At 37.8% G+C, this 26,470-nt stretch overlaps 1 protein-coding gene across 1 annotated transcript in view; it reads left to right on the top strand.

Annotated features, from left to right (window-relative positions):
• Window positions 1-26,470, top strand: part of INO80 (INO80 complex ATPase subunit) — a 113,226-nt gene that overhangs the window by 9,522 nt on the left and 77,234 nt on the right. The window contains exons 2-8 of the mRNA XM_072622729.1: window positions 16,470-16,655; window positions 17,452-17,618; window positions 17,715-17,782; window positions 19,964-20,119; window positions 22,064-22,184; window positions 24,365-24,579; window positions 26,313-26,366. Of these exons, the coding sequence (XP_072478830.1) occupies window positions 16,513-16,655; window positions 17,452-17,618; window positions 17,715-17,782; window positions 19,964-20,119; window positions 22,064-22,184; window positions 24,365-24,579; window positions 26,313-26,366 (924 nt within the window). The 5' untranslated portion in view covers window positions 16,470-16,512. The remainder of the gene's footprint in view (window positions 1-16,469; window positions 16,656-17,451; window positions 17,619-17,714; window positions 17,783-19,963; window positions 20,120-22,063; window positions 22,185-24,364; window positions 24,580-26,312; window positions 26,367-26,470) is intronic.

Genomic DNA, 26,470 nt, shown 5'->3' with positions numbered 1-26,470 from the left:
AGATTCTGGCGATGCTGAGAAGAGTTAAGTCTGTCAAAGTTAGTCATCACACAATGTTGCTATTACTGTGTACAATGTTCTCCTAGTTCTGTTCACTTCACTCAACATCAATTCATGAAAGTCTTTCCAGGATTTTCTGAAGTCTGTCTGCTCGTCGTTTCTTATAGCATAATAACATTACCTTACATTCATATAGCACACTTGTTCAACCATTTCGCAATTGATGGGCATCCCCTCAATTTCCAATTCTTGGCCACCACAAAAAAGAGCTGCTATGAATATTTTTGTATGTGTGAGTCCTTTTCCCATTTTTATGATCTCTTTGGGATACAGACCTAGAAATGGTATTGTTGGGTGAAAAGGTATGCAGTATTATAGCCCTTGGAGCATAGTTCCAAATTGCTCTTCATTCAGAATGGTTAGTTCAGTTCACAACTCCCACCAGCAATGCATTAGCGTTCCAGTTTAATGACCTCAATTTTTTCAGTGAAATATGAAGCAAGATTCTCAGTTGAGAAGGTGGGGAAAAGGAGAACTTCAGGAGGTTTGAGGAGAGTGGAGAAGAGTTACAAAAGCTGTTTATGGTAAGTAGAACAATAAGTCAGAGAGATATAAAAGGATAGCCTTGCCACAATGAGAGCCTAGTTGAGATTATGTGACATAATCTTGTAGTGGATCCAGGAAGCATATGAGAAAGAAGGGTGTAAATACAGGACTGGAGCAAGATATTTGATAGGCCAGAGGGGCAAGGTACTCATGAAATATACAGTGTAAAGTTGGACTGGTTTGTCAAGGAGTTGAGATGAGGAAGAGAAGAGAGTGTAAGCAAGTGCGTGGGTGTTGGTCTGGGAAAGAAGTGGGATTAGAGGTTGTGGTGAAGAGTAAGAATGGGGTTTGGAGTTCCAAGGGAGATGATGGGGTTGGAGTCACAAGAGATTGTGATCAGATAAAGAAACTCCATACTTCATGAGCATGATTTGTGCAGCACTTGTGGATGGTGTCACACTCTTGGATATGACCCTCTCTGTGTATCTGTGGCCAAGTGGAGGCAGAAGTTGAGGAATTTGAAGGGTAGGGTGTTAGAGGGTATATCATTATGTATGCTGACGTCCCTAGAAATTTCCTAGGGCAGGAGAGAAAGGCTATTAGGTCCTGAACTCATTGAAGAAGAAAAGAGTGATTTGGAGGTCTGTAGGCTGCAACTACCACATTCTCCATTGGGTGATAAATATGGATTGAATTAACTTTAGAGCAGGAGAAGTTACACAGTGAGAGTGATAGTGGAAAAGCCTGGAAGTGGCAGTGGGAAACAAGGAATGAACAAGTCAGCCAGTGCTAGAAAGGGCTGTTGGGTAAGTTTTGTCATCAGGAGGGAACTGAGGCTCAGTGAGTTCAAGAAGATAAAGGGAGTGAGAAAGGAAAAGGATTGAAAATAATTTAATTTATTACTTATGGATCAGGCATTCCAGAGAGCACAGCTGAAGGATGTGGTTATCTTTAGGTTGAGTGGTGGAGGATGGAGAATGAGGTTTAACTCCCCAGTGGCAACTGAGGATTGAGAATCATTGAGATGGAGTTGGAAGTACCTTAATCATTGACAAATCAGTTCAGGTAGGTTATTATTGTCTACAGGGGGTTTGGATATAGTTGTCAGTCAATAAACATTTATTAAGCATCTACTTTGTGCCAGGTTCCTTGCTAAGTTCTGGAGATACAAAGATAGTTTATAGACAGGATAAACTGGAAATAATCAACAGAGAAGGGACACTAGAATTAAGGGGGAATCAGGAAAATGCTTCCTATAAAAGGTGTAATTTTAGCTTAGACTTGAAGGAAGCCAAGAAACAAAGATAGGGAGGAGGAGCATTTTAGGTCTGGGGCCCAGTGAACATACGTGAAGTTGGGAGATGGAGCTCTTGTGGGAGGAACATCAAATGCACCTTTTGTCACTGGATTGCAGAGTCCAAGGGAGCTCAAGATGTAAAAAAGATTGGAAAAGTTGGAGAAGGAGGGTGTGTGAAGGCCTGTGTGTGATAGGCTTTCATGTTTGCTCTTGGAAGGGATTGGGGGCTACTGGAATTTACTGAGTGAGGAAGGGAGAGACAGCCAGCAGGCTGCTGGAGTAGCAGTGTAGGCATGAGTTGATGAGGGCATGTAGCAGAGTCGTAGCTGTGTCAGAAGAGAGAAGGGGTTGTATTCAGGAGGTACTGTGAAGCCAGGTTCATTTGAAAACTGAACATGAACATAATTAGTAGAATGGTTTTATGAATTTCATCTATGAAACTCATGACGGGACGAGTAGAGAAAGGCTGCTTCAATGAGTTGATCTATATTGTTCCCTTATGGTGCCGATTAAATTTATTTTAAAAGAATATGTAGCTTTTAAAAAAGTATATTGGATGTAATAGGATAGTACTGACTGCCCTACATCGTTGACATGCTTTTCTTTTCTTCTTTTTGTATCCCTGTTGTTTCCTTCTCTCAAAACAAACGTGGAGTCAAGCAGGACAAATTCACACATTTTCCATGGCTAAAAAAGCTTATTTCATTTCATACGTCCAGTCTCTTCCCTCTCAGAGGCTGAAGGCACAAGTCATCATCAGTCTTCTGGAGTAATGCCTTGTACTAATCAGAGTTCTTAAGTCTTTTGTTGTTGTAGCTATTGTGTTGATTGTTCCCCTGGTTCTGCTCACTGCACTTGACTTTAGCAGTTTATACAGTATTTTCCAGGTTTATGTGAATCCATTCCTTGTGTCATTTCTTATAGCACAATAACATTCCATTATATTTATATGCCATGATTTATTCAGCTATTAGCCAATTGAGAAGTACCTACTTTGTTTCCCATTCTTTCTACAACAAAAATGCCATTATAAATATTTTTATATATTTGTGAGTCCTTTTCTTCTTTCTTTGACCTCTTGAGAGGAGGGCAATATTGCTAGTAGTGGTATCTCTGGGCTAAAGGGTATAAATGACTTTGGGAGTAGTTTCAAGTTGCATCCCAGAATGGTTGGACCCATTCACAATTCCTAACTGTGCATTTGTGCCCCTGTCTTCCCACAGCCCCTCCAGCAATTGTCATTTTCCTTTTTTGTTATTATTTTTGCTAATCTGATGGGTGTGTCGTTTCAGAGTTTTTTAATTTGCATTTTCTTATTTGATTTGGAGCATTTTTTTAATGTGATTGTTGGTAGCTTATATTCTCTTGAGAATTTGTCTGCTCATATTCTTTGACTTGGGGAGTGAACTGTATTAATTTTGATCAATTCTCTACATATTTTGAATATCAGATCTTTGTTAAGAGAAATTCACTGCTGTAGTCTGTTTCATTATGACAATATAGTTAACATAAAAATTTTATCATGATAGAAATAATCCTAAATTAAAAGTTCTGACCTCACAATTTGATATGTCTGCATTAAGCAATTTGAGTGTCCAGGGCCAAGGAAGTTCTATTTCTGCTATGCAGACATACCTCATTTCATTGAGCTTCACTTAATTGTGCTTTGCAGAGAGTGCACTTTTTAGAAATTGAAGATTTGTGGCGACGCTGTGCTAAGTGTATCTACTGGCGCCATTTTTTCCAACAGCTTATGCTTACATTGGTATTTCTCACAATATTTCAAACTATTCATCCTTATTATTATATCTGTGGTGGTGATCTGTGATCAGAGATCTTTGATGTTACTATTGTCATTGTTTTAGGACACCATGAACCAGGCCCATACAAGATGCGGAACTTAATGGATAAATGTTGAGTGTGTTCTGACTGCTCCATCCACTGAGCAGTTCTCCTCTTTAACCATCTCCTCATGTCTCCCTAATTCTCTTGAGACACAATAATATTGAAATTAGGCCAGTAAATAACCCTACAGCGACTTCTACATGTTCAGGTAAAAGGAAGAGTCAATTGATGTGGCAAATGTCCTTGTTGTCATATTTTAAGAAATTACCACCCCAGCCTTCAGCAACCATCATCCTCATCAGTCAGTAACCATCAGCATAAAGGCAAGACCCAACACCAGCAAAAACATTTCAACTCACTGAAGGCTCAGGTGATGATTAGCATTTTTTTTTTTATCAATTAAGTATTTTTTAAGTAAGGTATGTATGTTGATTTTTTTTTAGGATATAATACTATTGCATATTTAATAGACTACAGCATAGTGATAAACATTACTTTTATATGTTTTATAACATTTTTGGGGGAGAAAACCAAAATATTCATGTGATTCACTTTATTTCAGTATTCTCTTTATTACTGTAGTCCGGAACTGAACCTGCAACATCTTTGAGGTATGCCTGTACTAACTAGCCTTGGTCAGACCACATCTATAGTGTTGGGATTTTTTTGTTTCTTTGGTTTTGCTTGGATTTTTCCTTTCTTTGTATCTCCAGTGCTTATTGACTTGTTTAGTTTTGGGTTCCTTTTTAGGAAGGACACTGATACAAGTTGAAGTGTGTCTAACAAAAGATAAATCCAATGGTGGTGGTCCTCAAGTTAATGGCATAGGATAATGGGTTGAAGGAACTAGAGATGGTTAGCTGGAAGAAGAGAAATTCTCTTCCTATCAGCCTAATCCTGTTTCTACATTCTTAAGTATATTCAAGATTACTCAGAATTAATTCATACTTTATTACATTTAATTCTAAGGAGACAGATTTTTTATAAAAATGCAGATTTTAAGTGTTGGAAAGGACTTTGAAAACCATCTGATTCAAACTCTACCTGAAAAAGTTCCCCTACAATTAAGTCATCTAAACTCTGCCTACTGTGAGGAAGAAATTCCCAAGACAAGCCTTTCACTTTGAGATAGCTCTGATCTAAAGTTTTTCTTTAAATCAAATGTAAAGTTATCTTTTTGCACCATCTAGACTTTCCTTCCCTTTCCCTCCTCACCATCTAAGAGGATTTGTTTCTGGAAGTCTGGGCCATGTCCCTGCAGGTGGATAAGCTGCTGTGCTACCAACACTCCTGCTCTTAGGAGATCCTAGTCTTCTGCAGTAAGACCTAAGGCAATCTTCTGGGGCTGCAATCTTTACAGAGATAGATGAGTTCTTATACTAGGAGGCAATGGCCCGACTGACCTGCAGCCAAAAAAAGGTCCAGATGATATGAAAAGAGGATGAGGGTGTCCTCTAAGATGTCTTGAAACATTCATCTTAAAAACATCGATACAGAGTTTACTGTGAAATTGACAAAAATATGATCCTAGGCTTTAAGAAGGATTTGTGGGGTATAACAGTGGACTATTCCATCCCAAAGCTGGCCTTGGAAATCAGTTTTAGGTTCATGCAGCAGAACCAGGATGGTTTTGATGTCATCATTATTAAATCCTCAGATCTCATGGATTCTGCCAAGAGCTAGTTAAAGAGAATTATCAGCAAGTAAAGACAGTATTGAAGTGATCATATCTTCTGCTGTCTGGGTGAGCGCTGATGACTAAATCTGAACCTTATTCCTTGGTGAGGGAATTCCCAACTCTCTGTTCTTTGTGGTGGAATATCCATCCCCACCTACCCAGTGGCCATATTGGCTTTGTGCTCTGCAACAGAATCCCAGGCACTCAAGGAGCCAGTGTAGCGACTGACAGGAACAAATTAAGATGAAAATGAAATATTACGACTTGGACATCCATCATACAGCCTTTGTTCTACTGGAATTTACCTGCATGGCTTTGTACAGTATCTGAAGAGACCAGAATGCCCCCCTCAGCTGCTCTCAAGAACTTTAAGCCATAAGCTCTCACTCTGGTATTACTCTTTCCATGCCTCAGAGAGCACTGACTGGCACTTGCCCTTTCCCCTCCCCAAAACGAAGAAACATCCCCTGTTTATTATTCCTGTTTGTCAAATGTGACCAAACCTAAGATGTTCTCATGTACTCCCCATGCCATGCCATGGCCTGCTGGCCTTGTCAGAGGATGGTGCAAGATCTCTTATCTCTGCTCTGTCAATTAGCATTGATTACAATTTCTAACCTGTGTACTGAATGCTCATCTCTTCTAAATGACCTCACTGAACAGTGTATTTGTAACTGAGAAACAAAACGAACAAATATTTGTTGAACATCTTGATCTCTGCTAGGATGGTCTTTTAATTTTCAGTTTTGCTTAAATTGACTAAGAATAGGAAGGGCTATGCTGGTAAATATTTTAACAACTGACTAAGGATGGGTAGTATGTATAGCAGGGCACACTTAAGCTTAATCTTCATCATTAATATTTCCTCCATCATTTTATTAAGTCTAGACAAACAGCAGAACACTAAATCAATCCCTGATTTGTAGTTAGCCAATTTTGGAAGTGTAAATGCTCACAATGAAAAATTTAAGTACGAGCTGGTTCCAGGACACCCCTGAATATAGGCAGGTAGTTTGAAGGTATGAGTCGAGAGAAATGTTACTAGCAATGATAATAGTTTTTCCTAATAGAAAAGTCATCAAGGGATGTTAAACAGTTCTCAAAAAAAAGGAATTGCAAACTGTTAACACCAACATAAAAGAATATTCATCCCTAGAAGAGTACGTTATCAGAACAACCTCATGGTTCTACTTTGTGCCTCTCTTTGTCGTTGTTGATTAGGTTCTCAAAAGATAGGCATACCTGATTGGATGGAATGATGAATTAGTATAACCATTCAAAAAAAGTTTGGAAGTATGCAAATAAAATGGATATAGTGTCTATCCCTTTGACCCAGAGATTCTACTCCTGTGGTCATTATTAAAATACTTATGGCGGCACTTCTTTGTAGTAGCAGAGGACTGGAAGCAAAGATTTCATCAATTGGACAATGACCAAAAAAACTGTGGCATATGAATGTAACAGAATATTACCAGACTGTAAGAAAGATGAGTGCAAAGCGACGTGGAAAGACTTACAGGAAGATTTACAAGATCCTCTTTTTTTGATGGGGTTAACAATCACTTTTATCAAGCAGTTGTATCGCTCTTTTAACCAAGTACATATATCACTCACCCACTTTGGGGGAGCCAGCACCCTGAACTTCAAAGAAAATACAGAGAAATCAAAAGATCAACAGTCATGGCTTGCTCTACCTGAACTCAACAGACAGTTGGACCCCAACTATCTGACCGTAGTTACCAGAGAGGGGTTTTCAAAGCCAGGGGGCTACTTTAGCGGCTTCCCAGAGTTCTCCTCTGGCCAAACAAACACTTCCAGTCAATAAGCCTCAGAGTAATCAACAGACACAACTTCCTCTGCCTGACCATAATTCAACAGACAGTTACAGCTGTCTGACCATAGTTACTGGAGAGAGAAGCACAACATCTGCGTTCTCAAAGCTGGGGGGCTCCTTAAAGTGGCACTCAGACCTTCTTAAACTAAGCCCCTATTTACAAGATTCAAAGTGAAGTAGACAATGAAGAAAAAATTTTAAACAGTGACAACAACAGTTGTTGTTGATAGTAGGAAAAAACCAAGTGAATGTTTAAAGCTACAACTGAGTATTGAAAAACTATAAAGAACAAACCTGACCCTACAGAAGAGGTATGAGAAGACTCCTCACTCTCCATTGGAGGGAGTAGGGACCACTCAGGTGTGGTTTTTGCTGACTTTTCCCTCCTCTTTTTCCTATTTTATTTTTTTAAAAATTATTTGTTATAAGGGGTGGCTCTGTGGGAGGGAGGAGAGATAGGAATGCACAGGAGAATTTTAGGCAACGTAAAAAGGATTGATATTTAAATTATTTTTTAAAAAACTACATGACGCACTGTATTGTTTACAACATTTTTACCTATGTTCTCTCTTGTGATCTTCAAAATAACCCAATTAAGTGGTATAATTATTAGAGTAATTTTGCAAATGAGGAAACCAAGATTTATAGCCACATTATTTGCCTAAGGACACAGCTAGTAAATGGCAGAGCCCTGATTTGAATACTCTGAAGACGCTGATGCCAAATCTACCATTGTACATTGCTTCATCATAGAGTATGTGGCTTCATAAAATATTAGGACTAAAAGGGAACTTCATAACCTTTGAGTTCAACTTCCTTTTGATTTTAATTGATTCAGTTTATTATTATATCACATCCATTCTTGAATGTATTGAGGAATTCTCTTCCTCAACTTTATGACTCTTTCTTCGTAACAAAAATAGGAAGAGAGAGTACAAAAAGCAGTCCGGTCCAGTCAAACCAAACTACCTATTGACTTGTGTCTGACAGTGTACAGTACTTCACACCCATAGTTACCCACCTTGGCCCTGAAAGTAGAAAGGAGATCACATTTTCTCAACTCTTCTCTGGGATTAACGTTGGTCATTCTCATTATACAGCATTTGGTTGTTGTTGTTCTTTCTTATGTTGTTATAGCCAGTACTCTTAGTTTTCACTTGAGGAAAAACCAGGGTCCAGGAGAATTAGAGGATCATAGGTTTATAGTTGGAAAGGGAGATCATTTAGTCCGACTACCTCATTTTACAGGTAAACAAATGGAGCCCTAGAGAAGTGAAGTGTTTTGTCTGAGGCTATTGATGTAGTAAATGATGGTCATGGCTTGCATATGATTTATTTGTATCCCTTGTCTAGGGGATTAAAAGCTGAGGATTTTTTTTTAAATATACAGTCAACTTCAGATATTTGTATGTGGTTTATGTGTATCCTTGTAGTAGATATTCCTAGAACATTTCTCTCCACTACCAATTAAATTGATGTGTGCATTTGTCAGAATGAAAATTAATTTCAATATTGGGCTAAAATATAATTAGGAAAATATTTATAAACGACTAATAGATGATCCACTGTTTTTGAATGTCTGTCTTCTATTTTCATCCCAGTTAACACTAATACAGGGGTCATTGTATTGGCATTGATAAAGTATTTTTATGCAATATTAGTTGAGTTTTGTGGGTGATAATCAGTACAATACAATAAACATTAAGAGCCCATTACATAGTAGGCACTGAACTAAGTGCTGGGGATACAAATAAGAAAAAGAAATATCATCTCTGCCTTGAAGCAGCTTGCGGTTTATTGAGGGGAATTAAAATATAGCACAGCAGAAAGTGCTCAGAGCGGTATGATGATGGAGGTAAATCTGAGGAGTGCAGTTGGTGGGGAATGAACGGTAGCTTTCAGTTTAAATCAGTAATATTTCTGTACTTTACTGAAGAGAATACTATGACATATAGATGGTATCTAAGTGGCTAAGTGGTGTTATATGACAATTATTTACTTACTAAAAACTTTTTATTGATGTTTTTGTTTTTAATGTCACCTTAATTTCCAAAATAATCATCCCTCTCTTACCCAGTGAGCCTTCTTTTTTACAAAAAAAGAAGTAATCTTTTAACAAAGAATGAAAAAGAAAGTGGGGGGAGGGAAGGCATTTCAGCAAAACTAAACCAGCACACAATTGAGTCTGAGAAAGATGTTGTTCTACTCTTGGAGATGTCTACTTCCCTCTTCCCCCTCATGAAAAAAAGAATTGAGGGAGATGCATTTTCTAAGTCTTCACATGCTTCTCAGAATTGTTCATCTTCATTTTTTTGTACCACAGTAATATTCTATGACATTCTTGTACCAGAATCTGTTTAGACTTTCCCCAGACACTTATTTCCAGTTCTTTCCCATCACAACTGCTGTTATAATCATGTTGGTGTATGTGGGACTTTTCTTTTGGTCTTTGGTTGTCTTGAGGTACATCTAGCAATTTGATCTCAGGGTCAAAGACTGTGAACATTTTAGTTCTTAGCAAAATTGCAAAATCCTTTTGCAGAAGAAATTCACAGCTCCATCATCAGTGTAATATTAATGTGCCTGTCCAACTTGGACTGTTTCCATTTTTGACATCTTGTGTAATTGGGGAATGCGAAGTGAAATCTCGGTTGTTTTGATTTTTATTTCTCTAATTGTTATTAGTGATTTGGGGCAGTTTTTCATACAATTGTCTATAGTATGCTGTTGTACTTTGGAGACCTACTTGTTCTATTGTTCACACTTACCTACGGGAATAGTACTTGGTTATATGTTTCTGTTAGTTCCCTATGTAATTTGCAGATCTATGGAAATCAGAGATTATTTAATGCAAAGATTCCTCCTCCCTTCCTCCCTCCCCCCCATCAGGTTGCCTTCTGCTCTCTTCTTGGCAAGGGTGGGGAAACTATGGGGATTGAATGTCGCGTGTGTTTTAGACTTGATGGATGTATTGGCTAGTTTTACAAGCTGAATGGGTAGGAAGGGTTGAAAGATATATCCAAAAATAAAACTGATATAAAAACAAAAAATAGTAATTTTAAAAAGATAAAAGTAATAAGATAAAAAATGTAAATGTTGAAAATCACTGCAAAAAGTTGTAACCTGAGTTTCCCTCATACCCATCAAAGTATGAAAGATAAGAAAAGGTGGACAGAATGTGAATGTTGGTTGGGCTGTTAGATACATTAATTCACTGTTGATGGAGTTATGAATTGGTATAGCTATTATGGGGAAAAGTTGGAATCATGGAAGAAAAATTAATAAATTTTTCATGTTCTCTGAGCCAGATGTTTCACTGTTACAATCCAAGGTGGTTAGTGGCAGCAAGAGAAAAAAAATCACTTATGTATCTGTATACTCATAGTACTGTTATTTGTGATAAAATACTATTGGGTAGTGAAACGAACAATGATACGTAATTGAAATGGAACATCGTTGTTGTTTAGTTGTTTTTCTGTCATGTCTGATTTTGTGACCCCATTTAGAGTTTTCTTGACAAAAATATTGGAGTGGTTTGCCATTTCCCTCTGCAGCTCATTTTATAGATGAGGAAACTGAGGCAAACAGGGTTAAATGACTTGCCCAGGGTTACAAAGCTAGTAAATATCTGAGGATGGATTGGAACTCACAAAGATAAGTCTTTCTGACTCCAGGTCCAGCACTCTATCTACTGCCACCTCACTGCCTTACAAATGAAATATTACTATGTGGTGAGGAGTGGTTAATAATCATTTAGAGAAACATAAAAGACTTAGTTTGTATCAGGTTATTTTGTGATTTTGGTTGGTAAATTCTCTGTCAGAACAAAATATATTAGGAAAAATAAACATTTTCTTAGAAGAACATAAAAATGGCCTTCTGGCCTTGTTCATTTAACCGTAACCTGTTTTAATATTCACTTTTAGTATTTTCCCTATACAAATTCCCTTTTCCCAAGACACCCAGATTGTGGTTTGAGCTCACTAACAATTGAGGGAATAAGCACTGTTTTTCTCATCTCCCCCCAATCCCTTAAAAATTTTTTTAATCTGTCCTTCCTACAACCTTCTTCTCCTTCCCTAAAAACCAACAAAAATAAAGCCTTCAATACATAGCTGTATAATCCGACAAAATAAATTCCCACATTGGCTGTGTCCAAAATTTTCTTTTATTATTTGTTTCCATATAAAGTATGATAGTAATGATTACTGACCCAAGGCTAATACATGGTGTGCTTTATTTTTAATTTTTAAATTTTTACTGTTAGAATGCTTAAGTTCTAAATCTGTCACGGTTAACAGAATGTACAAGCTGATCAGGAGTAAAAAAATGACAAGTACAGCTCCTGAGGAGTTTATAATCTTATGATATGATATGATAATGATATATTAAACATAACAATATAACACAGTCCAAACCTGTAAGATATTGCTTGTGGCAAGATGTAGGCAAGGATTTATTTCTTGAATTGTAGCTTATTACATTTCATTTTTTTTTAAATTAAATTATTTTATTTATTAGTTATCACTTCCAAATATCTTAGATTTTTTTCCTCTCCCTCCCCATTTGAGATGGCATACAATTTTATATAGGTTCTACACATATAAATTCCTATTAAATACATTTTCGCCTTAGTCATGTTGTATAGAAGAATTAAAATGAATGGGAGAAATCATAAAACAAAACAAAACACAATACAAAGGAAAATGGTCTGCTTTATTCTGCGATCCAATTCCATAGTTCTTTCTCTGGATGTGGAAGACATTTTGCCTCAAGAGTCCATTGGAAATTTTTTCAGTCCTTGTATTGCAATGCAGTACTAAGTCTACCAGAAAAATTCCTTGCACACTGTGGTTGTTGCTGTGTACAAAGGTCCCCTGGTTCTGCTCCTTTCACTCAGCATCAGTTCATATAACTCCTTTCGGGCCTTTCTGAAGTCTTCCTGTTCATCATTTCTCATAGCACGATAGTATTCCATTACATTCATATACCAGAACTTGTTCAGCCATTCCCCAATTTATGAGCATCCCCTTGATTTCCAGTTTTTGGCCACTACAAAGAGAACTGCTATAAATATTTTTGTACCTGTGGGACCCTTTCCCATTTTTATGATCTCTTTGGGATGCAGTCCTTCCTAGAAGTGATATTGCTGGGTCAAAGAGTATGCACATTTTTGTAGCCCTGTGGGCATAGTCCAAATTGCTCTCCAGAATGGTTGGATCAGCTCACAACTCCACCAACAATGAATTGGTGTTCCAGCTCTCCCACATCTTCTCCAACATTTATCATCTTCCTGGTTTGTCATGTTAGCCAGTCTGATAGCTATGATGTACCTCAGAGTTGTTTTGATTTGCATCTCTCTATTCAATAATGATTTAGAGCATTTTTTCATATGACTGTAGATATCTTTAATTTCTTCCTCTGAGAACTCCCTGTTCATATCTTTTGACCATTTATCAATTAGGGAATGACTTATACTTTATTCAGTAAATATTGGAAAACAAAGTAATTTGAACTGTCCCATGTCTGAAAAATTCTAGGTGCCATAACTATGTGGGACCAGTTCAGTTGTCTTATAACCTATTAAAATCAGAGAGATGATAGGGGTGTTATTATTGCCTGTTCAGGAAGTTCTGTTGTAGGTCTGGCATAGCAATAAATCCATTACAAAAAACACCAAACCAGAGAACTTTCTGATCCATCATGGAAACTGATTGCTGTGCAAAACTAGCTAAAGTAATAGTCTGATAATAACACTGGAAAAAGCATGGACAAACAAGGAACATACGAAACTAAGTTCCTGTCAGAAAATGTGGGCATTGTGTTTTTATACAATTTTTGGTTTGAACGTTCCTGTGGATGAATTATTAGACCAGAGTTACTGTTTCTTGGTAACAGGCTGTTTTTATTGTCTGTGCAGCGTACTTTCACTGACCATACACCCTGTGTTAATATCAGTTGTCTTGAACAAAGGGACTAGAGGTCCCTTTACCCAAGTTCTCCATTTCAATCCCTGAGGTGGGAGGGGAGGAAGAGACAGAAATCTTTCTTCTGAAAAAATAAAGCTACTTCTGTTATTACATTAGCACAAAGGTAAAAATATTTGCAGAAAATGTTGATGCTGATTGTCTGAATAGAACTTTCTTCCTCCACCCCCCTATTACAACTACCCCCAAGCTAGTATCTAGATCATTGGTTCCCATTTAGTTGTTTGCAAACACTAAGCAGTTTATTGCAGTCAGTTCTAAAGGCTTCATCCTGAAGATCTTTGATAGTTTTTAAACAGTAAATAAATGAGTAGTATATATTAGATTACTCTGGTAGTTCACAACGTATTTTTAGAAAGGAGTTTGTGGAACAGAAAATGCTGGGAACCATTGATCTAGATTGGGGGAGTAAATATTGACAACAAAATACTCTTTTGCATAATTCTAAGATCACTCACCATGATGCATGCCATTTATTACTTTAATGTTTAAAGGATCTGTAATTTAGTCTATGTAAGTATCCCTCTCTCTACTGATAATACAACTTGATGCCTTTAAAAAAGATCTTTCTGTGTTTCTGTGGCCAACCCCATGATGAATTTCTTTACACTTGGGACCATGAATGACAGGCACCATAATACAGCACTGGGTCTAAGCTTTTCTGATTTGGGAGGATCTACCAGAACTTGTACTCTGCTCATATAGCCCTCTCAAGGATCCAGGTCAGATAAGACACCAGAGGATTTTTACTGGAGGCCAATACCATTCGCTGTCAGACAAAAATTCTCAAAACACAGCTTTCTTCATATCACTGTTATACTCAGAAGTTTTCAGCAGTAGCACCTTTTTTTAGATCTTGATTTCTTTTTTAATCTATCCTTTACACCAGCCCCTCCCCCTTGAGAAATTTTAATACAACACAAAAAAGTGGAAGAATAAAGTCCTCAATATGTAGATAAATAGTGCAGCAAAATAAGTTTCCATAATTAGCTATGGCCAAAAATATGTTTCTTCATTTGAAGTGACGTGTTTAATCTGTATTCTTTTATAGGATGTTTGTCGTTGGATTGATCAGAGTTCTGAAGTCTTGCAGAGTTACTCTTCTCTGTAATGTTATTGTATAAATTGTTCTTGTTCTGCTCCCTTTCATCTGCATCAGTTCATAAAGGGACCAAACGTGGTAAATCACTTTGCTTCCCATAAACTATTAGCCAATTAAGTGTTTATTAAGCACCTGCTAAGTGCTCCACACTGTATTAGGCACTGAAGATAAAAATATAACGAATGAGACCACAAGAATAGCCAGTTCTCTTCATTCACAGTAATTATATTCTATAAAGTTATGGCAAATGCTGAATTCACGAATACTGAACTATTGCTCCTAGGGGAAATAGGAAGGCAGGTTCATTTGAGCCTCCAGTCACAACACTTACTTCAGCACTTTCTAAAGCAGCCTCGCGGACACATTGGTAAATTTCCTCTCCTTTTTCTTTTGTTGATTTCATTAACATTGAGCTCACAGCCAGCAGCATTGGAACTCGTGCTAGAACGAAGCTTATCTAACAGACATATTTCCTCAGGGAGTCACATTACAACCTTCTTGTGCTTAGGAATGGTAGACAACACTTCAGTGCTCTGGTTGGGGGTCCTGTTAAAAAGCAAAATCACTAGCGAAAAGCACAAAAATATAAAAAAGTGACACGAAATAGACTGCAAAAGAAAGTTGTTTAAAGTATGAGAGCTGAAACAAGAAGGCAGAGCATTGCCTTGTTGAACTTTCACTGGGAATGTGTTGAAAAAATGCACATGTCCATGAATGAACACAAAAAATGCCACAAGTATTGATTTTGGAATTATAAATAAATTTTAGTGAGTAGGCAGATCTGTAAATATGGAAGCTTTGAATAATGAGAGTCAACTATATGTAAAAATATACAAAACATAAATTTGAAGTGAATAAATACAAATATGTAAAATATTTTAAATACAAAATAGTTTGGAAAGAAGTACTTAACATAGAAGCTTGTGATTGAGCTTTGTCTTAAAGAAAGAGAAGGCAGAGGTAAGGAGGGAGTACGTTCCAGGCGTGAAGGGCAACCAGTTCAAAGGCGCAGTGATAGGAGATGGAGTGTTTGTGAGAGAGAGAGAGAGAGTGTGTGTGTGTGTGTGTGTGTGTGTGTGTGTGTGTGTAACTAGAGAGAAGATCAGTTTGGCTGGATCACAGAGTAAGGAAGGAGAAGTAATTATACAATGGAAAGTTAGGTTTGGAAGGTTTTTTAAAGTTAAGCAGAGAAATTTATGTTTGATCCTGGGGATAAAAGGAATACACTGGAATTAATTAAGGCAGTGATGTAGTCAAATATTTACCTAAGAAAAAAATGTTTTGGCAGCAATGTGTAGGATACATTGGAATAATAAGAGACTTGATGCAGGTAGAACATTTAGGATGCTTTTGCAATAAGCTATGCAAAGAGGTAATGAGAGCCTAAACCAGGGGTGGGGTACCTGCAACCTCAAGGCCACATGTGCCCCTCTAAATCCTTAAGTGAAGACCTTTGACTGAATCCAAAGTTCATAGAATAAATCCCCTTAATAAAAGAATTTGTTCTGTAAAACTTGGACTTAATCAAAAGGTTGCAACCAAAGACCTAGAAGGCCACATGTAGCCTTGAGGCTGCAGGTTCTCCACCCTTGGCCTCAACCTAAGTGCTAAAGGAATGGAAAAAATGGGTCAGGTATGAGAGATGGGAAGGGGGAGACTTCCTTTCACCTGAATACTCAGGCCACTGTAGGGCTATTAATTGGCTTAATTTCAGTATTGTTGTGTTGCCGGGAATTATAGAGTCCTGAGGAGACGGTGTGAGAGAGAACTGCTCAATGGGGAGAACAGTCAGAGTACACTCAGCATTTATCCATTAAGCTCCCCGTCTCATATGCACCCAGTTCTTGGTGTCTCAAAACAATGACAATAGAAACATTAAAGATCACAGATCGCTATAACAGATATAATAATGAGAAGTTTGAAATATTGTGAGAATGACCACAGTGTGAGCACATGCTGTTCAAAAAGTGATGCCAGTAGACTTGCTTAACACAGTGTTGCCACAGATCTTCAGTTTGTGAAAAATGAACTATCTGCAAAGCACAATAAAATGAGGTGTGCCTGTATCACAAGGGGAAACATCAGCACCTGACAAGTGCGAGTGATGTGAATGTGGAAAGAAAAGGAGTAATTGTTTAGTTGGAATATTTGTCTTTTTACTCATTAGCTTCATTTTACAGCTGTGCAATCAGAGATCTCTGTGCATGAGGAGAGATTTGTTCTATGGCCTCGGAGCTGGGTGCCGGGGATGATGGCGGCTGCCCAGAGCTGGCGAAGCCCCTCTATCTTCAGTACCTGGAGAGGGCCCTGCGATTGGACCAGTTCTTGCGACAGACATCAGCCATCTTCAACAGGAATATCTCTAGGTATGCTAATCTAATTTAGTAGGATGGTTTGCTGTTGTGTCTAAGTTTTCTTTCAAACTGTGGTTTTATCAGTTGTGTTTTAAAATACATAAATTTTGTTTTGAACCTCAAGCACCTCTAAGATGTAGTAGGATTTTTAAAGTGAATGTGCGACTGAAAAACAACATGTCTGAAGGAAGCATTTTTGTATGCTAATTGAAGCTGAAAAGCCATTGTTTTGACCATCCTTTAGAGATCCTGCGCAATTGGTTGGATGGCAGCAGAGTGTTCCATTGCAGACCTTTTCTGTACTTGTAACTTCATTTAACTTCTTGACTTCTGCTCAGCTTCCTTCTTAAAGGACACAGCAGTATTAACATATCATCTTGTTTCTTACCTAGTGTATTGATTTTTGGCATTACATATGATAAAATTGCTACTTTTTGATGTGTAAAATATTAAGATATAATAGATAGAGAGCTAGCCTTGAAGCCAAGAAGATCTAGATTCTAGTTCTGCCTCTAACACATCTTAGTAAATCACTCAGTCTCTAGGCAAGTAGGACTCCAAGCTGAAAGAAGATGCTCATCTGCATTAGGAGAAGGAGCTTCTTCACCCAAGAATTCAGTGTACCAATGAAATTACAGGTCCAGTCCCTATCTTATTATTAAATAAAATACCAGTCAACTGAATTTAAAGGAATTCACCATGTGGGGAAATTATATGTGGACTGGCCAGTGGTTTGCCCTGTTAGTATCTAATTATTAACATTTCCCAGCTCTGATTGTGGACTCCGCATTCTTCATCTTCTTAACAGTGATGACAGTGAAGATGGACTGGATGATAACCCTTTGTTGCCTCAATCTGGGGATCCCTTGATACAAGTTAAAGAAGAACCCCCAAACTCTTTGCTTGGAGAAACCTCTGGAGCGAGCAATTCTGGAATGTTAAACACATACTCCCTGAATGGAGTCCTGCAGTCAGGTCAGTCTGTGGCTTAATGTGCTTCTTGGGTATAGAACTTTCTTTGTAAGTCCATCTGTTATTTCATTCTCTTGCTCTTTGTGTTTCTTTACACAGAGCCAAAGTCTGAGAAAGGAAATTTATACAACTTCTCTAAGTTGAAGAAAAGCAGAAAGTGGCTGAAGGTAGGGAAGCAGCATTTACAAATCAGAATAATTCATTTTGACTATTAAAAAAAAGAATTTAAAGTCATAAGAGATGGAATCTGCTCAGTTGGGTTACTTTTCCAAGATAAGGTTTTCTTTAAGCCAAGCATTAGATTTGGGAAGAAGGTATAATGGGAGTTTAAAAAATACTGGTCAATTTTTCCTGTGGTCACTGAGCAGTGATTACCTTCCACTGGCCAGATTGAACTGATTTGTCATTACTTGTGATGGTCATTTCTTGATTTCATGTAATGCCTTCCCTCTCAAGAGTTTGTCACCCTTTGATGTATATTAATAGGCTCATGGTTCATAAGACTTAGAGCTGGCAGGGATTGTAGAGGTCATTGAGTCCAACTCCTTCCATTCTGCAAATGAGGAAATTGGGCTAGACAGGGCATGGAACTTAGCAAAGTCACAGCTCTTGATTCCAGGCGCCCTGCCTGCCCTCTGTATCACACTGCCCTTCCTTCCTTAGTTATTTTTATGTGAGCTTGACAAATTCCAAATAAAATTAGTATTCCCATATACATAACAGAACAGAGTTGTACAGTTTTCATTTATTTTCCCAGTGCCCTTATAAAGTGTCTGCTACTAAACATATAACACTATCCTCACTAATCAAATTCTGTAGCTTCTTGGAGATAACAGGCATTTCTGTATTAGTGAGCACACGTTGCCTCATGGCTTGTTTCCTTATTCATTACTCTTTTCTTTTTGTTAAAGTGGTAGATTTTGGCTTTGTTTTTTTTCAGTGTCCTATTACCTTGAAGCTTAATTATCATGCTTTTTGTTTTTCCTTTTTTCCCCACTAAATTTAAGAAACACCAAATAAAATTGGCATTTCCATATATGTTATAGAACAGAAAGGAGAGGATTGTAAATGAAACTGAATTTCTATTACATAGAGCTTGCTTTTGAAAGTATACAACAAATTAAACCTATATATTAAAATTAAATTAAACCTATTTCTCTAAGCTCTCTTGCTTTCTATTTTCTTCCTGCTTTCTGTTCCTTACTCTTTTGGGAGGGGAGGAAACGTCATCCATCTCTTCACTTCTCCCCTTCTCTTGCTCTTTGAAAAACAAGACACTTGTAAAGGAATATGTATAGTTAAGGAAAACAAATTGTCATTAACCAGACCCAAAAAGCTGTTTCATTTTACACTGCATCTGTGTGAAAAGTGGCTAGCATGCTTCTTCATCAGTCTTATAGAGTCATGGTTGTTCATTTCGTTAATCAGAATTCTGAAGTCTTTCAGAGTTGTTTTTCTATTTTCTTTATTGTATACGTTATTCTCTTAATTCTGCTCACTTCGCTCTGTATCAGTTCATATGAGTCTTCCCAGGTTCCTTTAAAACTATTCCTTTTTATCGTTTCTTATGGCATAATAACATAATGTTATTACATAGTTACAAATTGCTTCTTAGAATGGCTGGATCAATTCACAGTACAGTAAAAAGACTTGATAAAATTTATTTCCTGACTTGGTAAGCTATCATTCAACAAGCATTTATTCATCCACTATGTCCCTGGCATTGTGCCAGGTGCTGGAGACCCTAAGACAAAAATGCAATTGTCCCTTCTGTCAAGGACTTTACAATTGTTCAGAGGAGCTAACGTATACGTATATAAAATTACATACAAAGTAAACGCAGGATTATTTGATGATGGAAGGTAGCTGAAGGTATAAAGAGAAGCTTCATACAGAAGTGGCACTTGAGCTGAACTTTGAAGGAAGCTAAGGGTTCTTAAGAGATGGGGGTTAGGAGAAAGTGAATTCTAGGCATGTGGGGTTACCCATTCAAAGACACTGAGCCACGGATTGTGTTATGTGTGAGGGACAGCAGGCTAACTAGTTTAGCTGGATAGTAGAGCATGTGTGTTTATGGTGCTGGAAAGATAGTTTGGGGCCAGCTTATGAAAGGCTTTCCTTTTTCAGGAAAACTGGAATGATGTACAGGTCATTGCCATGAAATCTTCAATTCAAATCCACATATGCTTGTTTATTAAGTGTCTACTATGTGCAGGTCTCTGGGATTTGCCCCAGGGATACAGAAACACCTAACGTTTCCTGCTCTTTAGGAGAATTATAAAGTTTTGGAGTTACATCCATATGTAAGTACTTCCCATTCCAAGTCATATGCTCCTCTCCTATCTCAGGGCATTTTGCTAAGTGATGAGTCCAGTGACACTGATTCTCCAAGTGAAGAAGATGGGGACGATGAAATCAGCCTCACCAGAGAGGAGCTCCATAACATGCTGAGGTTGCACAAATACAAGAAACTACATCAGAATAAGTACAGCAAGGACAAGGAGGTGAGACTGAAGTAGAATCCTTCGCTCTGTCAAGCAGCCTGCGCTCTAGATTGTACTTTGTATATGAAAATATATTATTTGAGGATTTTAAAATGATTTTTTAAAAAAAACGCAAAACTTCCAGCATTTTAGCTCATAAAGTATGTTACCATCCTTCAGGATGTTGCTTTTTCCTTCGTATGTTTGCCAGCTGTGAAGCATCTCATCTGAATAAGGTACTAGTACTCTGGGTCACATTTTTTACTTTTATTAGAATTAGTTTAATACATCTTCAGCAGCAACACAGAGATGGAGGCCTGAACAGTATACTCAGAATCACTCTTAAGAGTTAATTCCATCAGAAGATTCAGAGAACACTGAAAAACCCATTGAAGTCTGCAAAGGAATTAGAGAGGTATTAGAATGTTTTATCTATTCACTGTGCTTCAAGCTTTGACTATTTCTTTTGCAAAATGCTACTTCCAAAGTAATTTTTGAGAGTTAGATTTTCACCAGAATATCAGCGCTGTGACTCTTAATTTTTGAAATAAAAAGTTTTCCTGATTGATTATTTGCTAAATAAAAAAGATATCTTGTGACAAATTAGCTTTGTTACTCTTAGGTCTGAATCTTTGACCATGGGTGGCTTATTAGGATTTGAAAAAAACACAAAAGCAAATTGCTCAGTTGCATTTGACATATCCTCTTCATGAATTAAAGGAATATTTCTGCACTATAACAAGTAAGACAAAATTAGTGATTTCCTATTATGGAGATTCTGTAGAAGCATGTGGTTAGTAAAGTTTAATGCTCAGCTGTTCTTAAGTTATTAAGAATATTAATATCTCTAATATCTCTAGGTTAGGAGCAATGATATGATGATATGATGGCAGCGTGTGCTCTTATTAAAAGAACACTTATACTAGTAAGAGACAGAGATGTGAAGATAAACAGGAAATGAGGAGTTATAGGCAGTGAGAACTTAAGATGGCCAGGGCTCATTAGAACCAAATGGAAACGCAGAGGCTTAAGTTGGGATTGCCAGCATGGTAGAAACTTGTCTCATTTTCTGCAAATGGAACTTTGCTCCTTTCAAAAGGCAAAATCACTTCACCAAACTTTAGGAGAAAACTAGTTTTATTACAAGAGAACAAGTGGAACCCAAAGACTTCACAATTCATACAGGAATTTGCATATTTATGACAGCCTGACAGAAGAAGGAGGAGATACCAAAATCTCCACCCAAAGGGGAGTGGCACAGGAGACAAGGTGGGAAAAGGCTAAAGCCCTTCCCAAAGGGGAGGGGCAAGGTGAGGCAAAAGCCATATTTGTTTCCCTTGGGAAGTGCTAGACCATGAAGATATGATGGTCTCCTTATCTACAAGGGTCCCAGTTGCACAAGCCTAGTGTAGACTGTCTGGTGCCTGTCTTGCCTGCCAAGGACACACAAGGAGTCCAGGTGAGGATGCCAACGACAAATAATGTCTTCTGGAGGTGGGGAGTGGGAATTGCTTCATCCTTGTCATTTTCAGGGTCTTTTCCATGTTCTGGGTCCGGTGTTTCCGGAAAATATGGCGACTCAAAAAGACAAGCGGGTCCCTTAACTAATTAAGATACTAAGGAAGAAGAGATGTTTAAAAAAAAAGAAATAAGCTACAGTTCTCACACTGAAGCACCAGAACTGAGCCAAACATTTCTGATTCTGATCTCGTGGCAATAAGACTATTCCTGTCCTAGACTGTTTCTAGCATTCTGCTGTAAACTTACCTTCTTTCTTCATATTAATGTAAATTATGGTGTAATTGAATTACTCCAAACAACAGTAGAAGACAGTTGTCTTTAAGATACTGAGCATTACTTTTGATAAGTGTTCTGCGTTGAAAAGTATGTACTTTTAGCTTTTTTAACTAAAAGGTTTAATTGTGTTGAGGCAACAGCTGAATCTATTTCACTGTCTCTTTTCAGTTGCAACAGTACCAGTACTATAGTGCAGGGCTACTTTCCACATATGACCCTTTTTATGAGCAGCAGCGTCATGTACTTGGGCCCAAGAAAAAGAAATTCAAAGAGGAAAAGAAACTGAAAGGCAAGTATTCATACTGATTTTTCTATTTTCATCCTGTACTCTTAGCTTCAGGACCTTGGGGAAGAAAATTAAACTGAATACTTGCCCTTTCCACAAGTTTAGTTTAGTTAGTCCACACTCTACCCTTTGAAGCATATCGGTTATTCTAGCCTTGGTAAACCGCTTTGTGTTTGGCTTGCTAATCTTGTTCTGTGGTTTAGTTCAGCTTGAAACATCATAAATGTATTGAAAATGTCACATATTATCTTTTAGTCTTCTCTGTGAGTGGTTTACGGAATATGAGTAGTTATTTTATATTATAATATTAAAAAACCTGTATGTCCAACAATTGAGAAAGAGCTGAGTAAATTGTAGTATATCAGAACTGTACAGCTATCCTTTCTTACACATTGTAGGGGCTAAGGTCGCAGTGCCCCTGCCATTTGGAAAACCTACATAAAATTTTTTGGCCCTCCCTTAGTACCAGAGAAAAAAAATTGAAGTATTGTGACATTAAAAGATAAAATATCTTGATATTATACAATACTACATATGTATTTCTGAATTTCTAAACTTTTTCTGTGTTGTCTGTTGGCCTTCATGAATTGTCTGTGGCATCAGCAAAAATCAAAACATTCTCATTTAATTTTTTATGTCAGCCTGCCATATGTTGAAACTGTGATGGGGAAAGTTGTGATGTGGAAGTCATAACTGTATAGTGATAACTATTGTGTCATGAAATGGTAAATATAAAGAATGCAAAGAAATAATGAAAAGTCTTAAATGAAGTGATGAAAATCAAGGTTAGAGAATTAACATTACAGTAGTTGTGTGTGTTTATAGATTTTAAGTCAAATTGTAAACAGTTCAGATCTATTTAATCTGGGTTATCAGCTTTATATTCTGTTATTTTATATGTTTTTTGTGTTATGAGGTCCCACTCTGGGTCCTCATTTGTAATGGAGATTCCTGGACTCTAAGACTGTGCTCAACAAGGCATATATTTCTACAGTAGCTTCTGCCCATCTGGGAAGCATTCAGGTGGGGTTTGGGTGACAAATTCTGTGCCTTTCTTCCAAACGCTATTGTAGGCCCTAAGAGAAGACTGGTCCCAGTGAGTGACTGCGTCACCTACAGGCTTGCAGCAGTTGTGATATATGTTAGTGGAAGGGGGATGAAGTCGTGTATTCTTGAAGTATTAAAATGAGAGTTTCCATGCTTTTCAATTGTATAAGAAAATACCAAAAATGAAAAAAAAAAAGTTGGTTCCAAGTGGGCAAATATTTTACTATTTTACTTTGAGGGCAGAGTCCAGAACATTGAGCCCATTGTTTAGAGCAGTTCCCTTATTAGCATTCCTTACCTTTTGTTGTACTTTGTAAATGTTGATAATGGGTAGTGAGAGGAAGAAGTGTGCAGAGTGAAGAGCAGTTTTGGGGGTGAGTTATCACTGCTGCTCTGGGATGATTCACACGACATCACCTTCTGATGGTCCTCATTGGGAGTGTGGTAGTTGTATGTTTGCCAGGAAATGTGGTTTCCTTTCTTAATTGAACTCTTTAACAGCTGGAAATCTGGGAGGAAGCAGGAAGAGAAGGTTATGAACTATCTGTGTGTGTGAAGCAGATTTCATTTCACTAAAAGTCTGAACTCTAATTATGAAGGCTATTTTCAGACATCTCTTTTTTATTCTTTTCCACATCCCTCTTGTTTATCTCTTTGCTTTTCTCATCCTTTTCTACTACCCATACTTTTGTTTCTAACCCTTAAGTGTTTCAGCTGAAGTTTTGGTTTGTTGCCAGTCAGATCTTTTTTTTTCTCTTTTGTCTGTCAATTCCTGTCATTCACTTGATGTTCCCACCAGGTTGGAATAAATTCTCTTTCCTGATGACTGTCATTTGAAACTAATATTCCTCAAGCTTCCTTTTTTAGTATGTATCTTGGAGAATTCCTAGTTCTATAGTATGTAGTCTCTTTTTTTTCATGTAAGCAGAAGGCAGATGAATTTTTATTTTCCATGTTATTAAGTTCTTCCTCTTGGAATGACCATGAGTTTGAGTATGAACATAAGTATTAGTCACAGTTGGGAAAAAACCTTGATACCTCCCTGAGATGGAAAAGTAATGCTTTGGATCTCACCTGTGTATAATTGAGAGGGAAAAAAAAACTCATAGTCTTGTGACATTGTGTCCCCTTTGTAGCCAAGTTGAAAAAAGTGAAGAAAAAGAGACGGCGGGATGAAGAACTTTCTTCTGAGGAATCTCCACGGCGCCACCATCACCAGACCAAAGTCTTTGCCAAGTTCTCCCATGATGCTCCTCTCCCTGGCTCTAAGAAGAAGCACTTGTCCATTGAGCAGCTTAATGCCCGTCGTCGGAAAGTGTGGCTTAGTATTGTGAAAAAGGAATTACCAAAGGTGAGTAGTTCTAATCTCCTGCACATGAGGTGAGGAGACAAGTGAGGGGATGTTAAGTCAGTGTGGGTACAGCAGAAAGAGGCAAGAAAGTTGTACGTATGTATGTATGTTCATCCTTCCTTGCCAAAGAAGACCATGCCATGAGAGAAATGATGACATGACTTGCACTTGACTTTGTTTTGAGTGAGGGAGGGCTGAGCAGGTCACCAGCCTCACTTCTCCTCCAGAGTCATCTGAACCCAGTGACCAGATATTCATCAGGATGACTGGAGATGACCCAGCCTGAGGCAGTTGAGGTTAAGTGACTTGCCCAAGGTCACACAGCTAGTGAGTGTCAAGTGTCTGAGGTGAGATTTGAATTCAGGTCCTCCTGACTCCTGCACTGGTGCTCTATCTACTGCACCACCTAGCTGCCCAGCAGGAAAGTTAGATTTTCTCACTAGGAAGGGGAAATTTTGCTTTTTGGATTAAGAAAATTGTGAAAGGATTATCAACTCTCTCTTCTAGGTTTGGATCTGAAGAGATTCAGTATTTACTCTCATGTGTTGTTCCCTTTTCTGTAATGGGAGGGAAACTTCACCAAGAAAGACTTATGCAGTATATTGACTACATGTAGACACCTCGGGAAAATAGAGATTTGACAACATCTTGACACTTGGTAATATCAAAGGAATAGGGAGAGAGCCAGGTGGTGAATTTGTAGAGAACTTGAAAATAATTTGATGTTCTTGATTAATAACAAAGCAGGATAGAAGAGTATTAACAATTAAAACAGTGATGTTGAGTAATCCTTTGAAAGTGGATCGTGCATCCTTTTCAGCTTGAGAGAGGGACATTATAGTATTTTGAGAAGAAATAGTCGGCATTTTAAAAGAAGCCAAAATCCCTTCACAAACAGGAGGTGAGAGTAGCCCTTAAGGGACTCCAGCTTGGATTCTGTTCTAGCATTTCTGGGTATGTGGGGACAGCTGCACAGTGACTTAATGTGTGCCATTCAACCATTTTCTTTTTCTTTTGTTTCTTCCATACCATATGCATGCTCTATATGAAATTAAACTTTATTAGGAGACTGGTAAGACTTCTCAACTGAGGGGGAATGTTTGTGGTGGTCTCCAATAGGAGGTGAAGCCTCAGAACTTTAGGACAAGGGTAGGAAAGGGGTGCCAAACTTCCAAGCCATGTTATTGGCTCATCATCATCATCAAACTATCTCTGCCTGTCAGACTTTAGACGTGGGTAATTGAAGCTGCATGATGGCAGGCACAGACTAGAAATTCAAGGCAGCACTGAATGAGTGCTTGTAGCAAGTTTGTCCCCACATATCCCTTACACTGAAGACAACGTGTTCTGATCAAGATTAGAAAAAAGGCACAAATAGGACTTGAGGATAAAGGGAGGAGTAATCAAGATGGTGGGCTTTTTTCCTTTTTCAGGCTCTGCATATACCATAACTTAGATTCTTTCCACAGACATACCTACGACTTTATAAAAAAGCTAAAATTTTGGCCTTTCTCTCTTTTCTTGATGGTAGCTTAGTGTTTACTAACAGCTTCAGGTATGATCCTGACCTTGCAGCTTTGTATCAGTTTTAACAAGTAGCCTTTTGCTGGGAATTAGCTGCTTCACTTGGGTTTGCAGGATAATTTTTTAAATCAGATAATAACTTCATTGCCAGAATATATTATCTGTAAAGACGTTGATCCTAAGTGATGTGTTCTTTGTTTAATTTTTAGGCCAACAAGCAGAAAGCTTCCGCCCGTAACCTGTTTCTCACCAATAGTCGAAAGGTAAGCTTGATTTCTCAGTACTCTACTGGTCTGTTGTCCTCTTTTTGCTGATTAAGTCAATCAGCAAACTCAAGACAGTTTCCATCTATTCAAAGCTTTTTTTT

Source organism: Notamacropus eugenii, chromosome 7 (assembly GCF_028372415.1).
Source record: "Notamacropus eugenii isolate mMacEug1 chromosome 7, mMacEug1.pri_v2, whole genome shotgun sequence".
NCBI classification, from domain to species: domain Eukaryota; kingdom Metazoa; phylum Chordata; class Mammalia; order Diprotodontia; family Macropodidae; genus Notamacropus; species Notamacropus eugenii.
The sequence above is the reverse complement of the archived record's forward strand: the minus strand, read 5'-3'. Positions and strand labels throughout refer to the sequence as shown.